The following is a 7,576-nucleotide window of genomic DNA, read 5'->3' on the forward strand; positions in this document are numbered from 1 at the left end:
GAGTCAAGCCATGTAGGGTCAAAGATTAAAAAGTCAAACCAGTGTTTTGAATTAGACTCAAAAACCTATAGGAACCATTACAGTAACCATAGAGTAGAATAGGGGTATTCTTATGTGCATTCACTTGTTACTAATCTGTACCAACTGGAGGTTCCAAAATCATTTTCAAAGATAGCCCAGTCCAGAGTACCTTACAGTAATTTAGATGTGTGGCAATAAGGGCTAAGGTCACTATTGCCAGGCCAACCTTGTGCAGATAGGGTTACAGTTGGTATATCAGATACATCTTCACATAGTTTCCAACTGTGTTCCAGTATTATCTGTGGCTAATAATGGGGTCATCTTGGAGCCTGCATGTTTCTGGAGGAGTGTAGATCTGTATAAGGACTTTGGCTGTATGAGTTCTGATTTAGTTATTATATTTGGGATGGGTGGGTGATTTTCATCCTGCCTGGGTTCATCTGGGATTGGGGTGGGTTACAAATAATATAAAATAAATGAAATCCTCCTCGGATCAATCCATCCATATGCTCCCACCTTATCCTACCCAGCATTTGGGGGAAGAACCAGCTTTTTATGGCCTTCAAGTAGGTGACAAGGGTGGATCCTGCCAGATTCCAGGGACAAAAACATTCAACAGGTAGGAGGTATTACAGAAAGGGCACACTTCCTAGGTCCTGCTTGGTGGAAACAGATTGATTAATTTAATTTCACTCATTGTGCAAATGGTGGTTCTTTCTATATGCTTATAAACACGATATAAAGGTAGGAGAAAAAAATGGGCTATTTGAAAGGAGAATTACAAAAAATCCCAACACTGTCTTATAGTTAATAGAATGCATATGTCTTCCAATAAACACCAGTGACTTCAGTTGAAGGAGCATGAATGCATGTATTTCATGTGATCATATGCTACTGATCTGAAACTTTAAAGAATTAATAGCATATAGAACATACTGGATTTATACCATTTTAATTTTGATAGAATATTTGTTGAATATTCTATCAGGGTCCTTGGTGCTCTCTGTTGAAGATGTTCCCTAGTTTGGTAATGAAATGTCTGCAGAAAACAACCAATCTCCGAGAGCACCAAGGATCCCCCATTTTAATTTTTTTTCCTAAAAATCAGGTTCATTTTCTTCCTAGTTTTACTTATTATTTACAACAATTGCTTTTTAAGTTGAAACCTGACAATGAAAAATTATACAAGAAATGTACAATTTAAAAATAGAGGAAAATCACAATAAAAGTCAAATTAATTATTAAAATAATAACACAGAATGTATTGTTACTCAGTAATGTCCTGATGCAGTAATAAGCAAACACTCTAGGTACCATGATAAGAGTCGATGATAGGGTCTGATCAAAATTCCCAATGATGCTAGATTCACAGCTGCCTTTTTTCCCATTGGGAAAGTAAAGCAGTAAGTATGAGGCTTTTGTATCCTCCAGTACAGGGGTCTTCAGACTTGGCCCTTTTATGACTTGTGGACTTCAACTCCCAGAATTCCTCAACCAGTGTGCCTGGTTGAGGAATTCTGGGAATCGAAGTCCACAAGCCATAAAAGGGCCAAGTTTGAAGACCCCTGCTCCAGTATATCCTATCTCACAATTTCTTTTCAACACTGGTTCTTTTTCTCTTTTTTTTCCTTTTCTTTCTTTCTTTCTTTCTTTCTTTCTTTCTTTCTTTCTTTCTTTCTTTCTTTCTTTCTTTCTTTCTTTCTTTCTCTCTCTCTCTCTCTCTCTCTCTTTATTTATTTCTCTGATAAATCAATATCTGCCAGCAAATTCAGTATCCCCTCCCTATTTGCAGCCCTTATTGCTACCCCAGAACTGGATGATCTGTTTTGCAATTAACATCAGCTTGTCCTACACTGAAAACAACCCTACTGTAGATTTTTTTACCCTTGCTGCAGTCCATTGTTTACTTACAGCAGGAAAACATCTGCCGTGACTTTGCGGTTCCACTGATAAATATCTAATGGCAGCACTAGGCCAGTGGTGGCACCACAGCTGAGTTGAGGTTAGTCTGAAACTTGTGGCTTTCTGGGTTTTGTTACCATTACCTGTTTCCAGTGGTGGGATTCAAATATGTGAACAACCAGTTCTCTGTGTGGATGCCACTTCTGGAAGTCCGTTCTGGGCCTGGGCAACTAAAAAGTAGCTACCGGTTCTGCCGAAATGGTGTAAACCAGCTGAATCCCACCACTGCCCATTTCCTTCTTCCTGACCCACATCCTCTGCTACTTACTGAAAAATTAAATGATCATCTTCTGACCATGTAGTATTGAGGCATATAGCTAGGGGAAATCAGTCCATTTTTTTTGTCCTCCCCTTTTCAGAAAGGCCAATTTTATAGAATATTAATATATTCTGAGGTTTTCGCGGGTGTTTGTATGTAGATCTTTGGTCATTCGGGATTTTTCCCACGTAGAATTGGAGGTATCAGGGCGACGTTTCGACGAAATCTCATCCGTCATCCTCAGGCTGGTGGCTTCAGCTTCGTTCTTCTGAGACTTAAGAGACTCTGGGACTTTTCCCAACATCCAATCGATTAAAAAAACTTCTTTTCCCTAAAAGTCCAGGAATGCTACTCCTTAGATTCAGTTCTTAGCTTCTTGCCTTTTCCCCAAAGAACTGTTTGCAGTTTTCAAAAGAACAAAAGAGTTTTCACATGGAGAGGCAGCAACAGAGGCCGATTTCTCTTTCTGCCACATGCTTAAGTAACCATCTCCCCTTTCGCCAAGAAAACCCTGCTTGAGGCACAGGGATGAATCTTTCCTGTCTCTGAAGCACTTATTTCTGTGCATAACAAGACAACAGCTAGTTAAAAAGAAAAGACAGGTTTTGTTAATAAATACATCTGAAAGAAACAAGGTGCTTACAGTATTTTAAATTTGCATAAAAACGTAAGGAGACTGGTCTTTTGTAATATAAAATCCCCTCTTTTCTATATTACCTTTTTAAGCAATGCATATTTTTGCTGAAACAAATGTAATTGGTATGACTTGCAGCCTGGGAGGTGAGAGGTTAAAAAAAAAAAGATAAGCCAAATTTTTTCATCACTGTATCACAAATTATAGCATCAAACTTAATGAAGTATATTTTGTCATCAGTAACAGTGAAGTGTCACTGTTTTTGGGAACACTGACTTTCAGAGATGACTTTGACTATAATCTTAAAATACAAGCGTCATGAAAAAGTTGCTTATTTCCAATTGTCTACCCCAGCCTTCCAAGAAGCTTCTGATGACAAATGTGCAGCATTGCTGTTAGTTGCGAAGTCATGTTGCGAAGTCATGTCCGACCCATTGTTAGTTGCGAAGTCAGTTGCGAAGTCATGCCCAACCCATCGTGACCCCATGGACAATGTTCCTCCAGGCCTTCCTGTCCTTTACCATCTTCTGGAGTCCATTTAAGCTCATGCCTACTGCTTCAGTGACTCCATCCAGCCACCTCATTCTCTGTCGTCCCCTTCTTTTCTTGCCCTCAACCTTTCCCAGCATTAGGCTCTTCTCCAGTGAGTCCTTCCTTCTCATTAGGTGGCCAAAGTATTTGAGTTTTAGCTTCAGGATCTGGCCTTCTAAAGAGCAGTCAGGGTTGATCTCCTCTAGGACTGACCGGTTTGATCGCCTTGCAGTCCAAGGGACTCGCAGGAGTCTTCTCCAGCACCATAGTTCAAAGGCTTCAATTCTTTGACACTCAGCCTTTCTTATGGTCCAACTTTCACAGCCATATATTGCATATATTGCAACTGGAAAGACCATAGCCTTGACTTGGCAAATGTGCAGCATAGTCCTTTTCAATGCAGTTGATTTTTGTGGTGCTTATACTGAAAGACAAAAACAAGCTGAAGAAACACTCTGGTTCTGTTAAAACCCAGAATTAATTGGGTCAGATTTCTTACTGATTGGTCAAGATAGTAGGAAGCATGTGGTTTGGTTCTTGTTCTGTCCTCTATTTGTGTTGAAATAAAAAATTGATACCCTTGAAATGCTTTCAATTGATTTTAAAATATACTTTATTTCATGATGTGATAACTGTGTATTAGCTATAAGACAACCTGAAGATTCAGTTTGCAAATTCAAGGAATTCTCATTCTATATCTAATTCAGACACGGCTCTAAAATCAGAGGTATTCCTTCTGTTTTCCCCATCCCTTTGCAACCATTTTTGCATCCTCAAGAATTTTGAAATCTTGAAAGTTTGCAACAACCTTCAACTGGTGATATGCATTTTACATTTTCCCCTTTATGGCAGAATACAGCAACTCTTGCATTTTAAAGAGTGCAATTTAGGTTTCGCTGTTGTATGAAAGTATAACATGTTTTTTTATCAAGCACTTCCTAATAAATCAGTCAGCCATAAAATCAAATAATATTAAGATTCATTGAAAGGATAATGTCAGTAGAAACATGCTTGGTAGGACTCTTCTCCATCATAAGAACTGTACCAGAAGTCACTAACTCTGAGAGATGGTATTACTAGTATCTCCACGATTGTACCACCTTTTTTATTTCAATATAGTCATTTTATTAGTATTGCATTTTAATTTGGCTTCACTTTCAAATTGGTCCATTCAAATGGAGGATGTTAGGGGACTGATGTTATTTCTTAGAAACCAGTTTTATGCCCAGTTGAATAGTAGCCCTTGGAACTACTGGAAGAGACCATCAAAATATTTAGAATTCTTTGGTATCAATATGCAGATAACAGGCAGCTCTTTCTTTTTCATCTATTACTAGGGACGTTGTTAATATTCTAGATCAGTATCTGATATTGTATGATCAGAGCCAAGTTAATCTATGGAGGCAAAAAGCAGAATGAATATGGCACCATCTCCAGCTGACAAATGTTATTAAAAAGCATAAACTTTTGTGAGTTACAGCTCATTTTATCAAATGCATAGTGGCCAAATTGATGTATGATTTAAATTGGATGGTGGGGGTGGGATGGGGCATGCAGATGGAAATTTCATGAGAGATGGTTTAAAATACTTTAATAAGTTAAGAATTACAATGTATTAAATCCTGTTGTATTGAGGTTTGTGAAATATCTGAGATTTTCTGAGTGTCTGAAGGTTGTAATGAACCAGATGAGAGATAATGCATTGTAATTTAATCCAGTTAAAATGAGATTATTTAGTCAGGAAGTGGACATAGAATACAAGTTCAGCATGTTTGGGATAGAGGAATATTCTTCCTAAAAAATAAGTGTCAACCAAAGATGTTGTGGTCAAACAAGATCTGACTTGGTTATGGTGACAGTTATAGATTGACTAGCTACATTTAAATTGGATTAATAAAGTGTACTTTTGATGGATTATCTATTCATCCATCCAGATGCCTAATCCATCTGTGAATTCATAGAATATTAGTCATGTAACTCCCACTGCAGTAACCAGTTCCTTTAGAAGCTGCTGTCTTTTGTTTCTGCCTGCTTTATAGTTTTTATTTAAGTATCCACATAATTTGTTTTAATGTATTTTCAGCATGGTTTTCATTTGGTCTGTTAACTATAGTAAATTTTATAACAATTCCAAATATTGCACACATGCTGCAGAACAAGAGGGCAGTCTTCCAGGTATGGAATGGAATGTCTCTAGCTTACAATTGTTACAGAACAATGTGGCAGCATTTCTCTGAAGAAACTATTGTCATATGTTTTATGTACATGGGCATGCTCACATTCCATTGAGATAAATGGAAATTAAGCCTGGAGAGCTGGAAATCAAACCAAATGTGTTTTATGTGTAGATCATGTTATTTCCAAGTCATTCACTGAGTTTTTCTTTGCTCTTTGACTGCAGGAATGACTTGTCAAGCCAGAACATCATACACAGAAGATGAAGTTCTCTGGGGTCATCGTTTTTTCCCTGTTATTTCCTTAGAAGAAGGATTTTTCAAAGTAGACTACTCCCAGTTCCATGCAACCTTTGAAGTTCCCACTCCACCTTACAGTGTGAAAGAACAGGAAGAAATGCTGCTCATGTCCTCCCCTTTAATAGCACCAGCTGTAGGGAACAGTAAAGAAAGGAATAATTCTATGGAATGCCTAGATGGCCTTGATGACGTTGGTACAAAGATACCATCCAAACTACAGAAAATGACTGGAAGGGAAGACTTTCCTAAAAAACTGTTGAGAATGAGTTCTACTACTTCAGAAAAAGCCTATAGCATGGGGGATCTTCCTATGAAACTTCAGCGAATAAGTTCTGTCCCTGGAAACTCAGAGGAGAAACTGATATCTAAGACCACAAAAATGTTATCAGACCCTATGAGCCAATCTATGGCAGACTTGCCACCAAAACTTCAAAGGTTATCAGGAGGAGGAGGAGGCAGAATGGAGGGACACCTTCCCCCAAAGCTGAGAAAAATGAATTCTGATCGATTTACATAACAGGAACAAAATTTGTAGGCATTACTTGAATTGCCATTATATCTACTGGGTTTCTTTACAGCTACATGTACTCTGGGATAATACTCTCCCCTTTTAAGGACTGATGAAATCTACAATAAAAGATCTGAAGTTCAGCTTAGGATCAATTTGAAAGCTAATAAGCTAATACTATTTGGCATGTAGTATCATCACAAGCATGCAATAATAGTGTGCAAATTTTGCATATAGTTTTATGGCATGGTTCTTATTATATTTATACTGTATATTCTGGGGAAAATGTAAATGGAGTGTTATTCTCCTATATTTCTTAAGCATTGATTAATAAGTAAAAACAAAAGTGAGCTACTAACAGGGCAGATTATAATTTGTAAGGGCACAAAATCCAGCAAAAGATGAACATTTCAGGCATGACCATGTGCCCATTGCATCCTCCATTTCGTTCAAAAAGATGGGGAGTTTTCTGCTGAAACATCTCCCACTCACTCAGTAGCAGCTCTCATGAGAGTAAGGAAAGATTCAGGAGAAGGCTATACATAAATAAGAAACTGAATCAGATCTTTGGTTAATCTTTAAATACATATTTATAATTACTTTCCAGTCAATACAGTTGAATGTGTATGTTGGCTGAATCACGCCCATTTTCCCCCTGATGTAAATTGTGGTGTTTTCTTCAGGCAGTTACAGTGCATGTTTTCTTTGTTCACATAAGGCTATAGCTATTAAGAATTCTGAACACCAAAACTTTAAGCCTTAAGCTTTTTTCTTGCTTTAACACTTTCCGCACTTTATTTTGTTAGATGGATACTCTGTTTTTCCTTTACATAAAAGTCAATTATGGTTAGAAGCAGGCAAAATACATGGCAGGCCCAGTTCTATTTTAGGCAGAGGTCATAAGATAAAATAAAAAAAATTGTTCTGATACACGCTTGTTTCATTTTCATTAAAAATAAGTATGAAATAAAAGTTCAACATGGAAATATTTTTTTTGATTGATTATGCTGATGGCTTACTCTGATCCTTCATACATTAAATAAATTCCTTTTTTCATATTAACTATTTATATCCATATTCATCATACAGTAAAGTTAGATTCAGATAACTGAGGGCCTCAGGTTTACTGTGAAAGATGTGTAAATCCCCTTGTGAAGTGCTTTTTTGGAAATCTCTGAACGCAGATA

The 7,576-nt window shown here is 37.4% G+C and overlaps 1 protein-coding gene across 1 annotated transcript in view; it reads left to right on the forward strand.

Moving 5' to 3' along the window:
- Positions 1 to 6,398, forward strand: part of KCNJ3 (potassium inwardly rectifying channel subfamily J member 3) — a gene marked incomplete at both ends in the record, with an annotated part of 147,926 nt that extends 141,528 nt beyond the window's left edge. The window contains one exon of the mRNA XM_083350477.1: positions 5,809 to 6,398. Coding sequence (XP_083206603.1) covers positions 5,809 to 6,398 — 590 coding nt within the window. The remainder of the gene's footprint in view (positions 1 to 5,808) is intronic.
- Positions 6,399 to 7,576: the final 1,178 nt, after the last annotated feature.

The sequence above is a fragment of the Vipera ursinii genome (genome assembly GCF_947247035.1).
Source record: "Vipera ursinii genome assembly, chromosome: 1".
Classification (NCBI taxonomy): Eukaryota; Metazoa; Chordata; class Lepidosauria; order Squamata; family Viperidae; genus Vipera; species Vipera ursinii.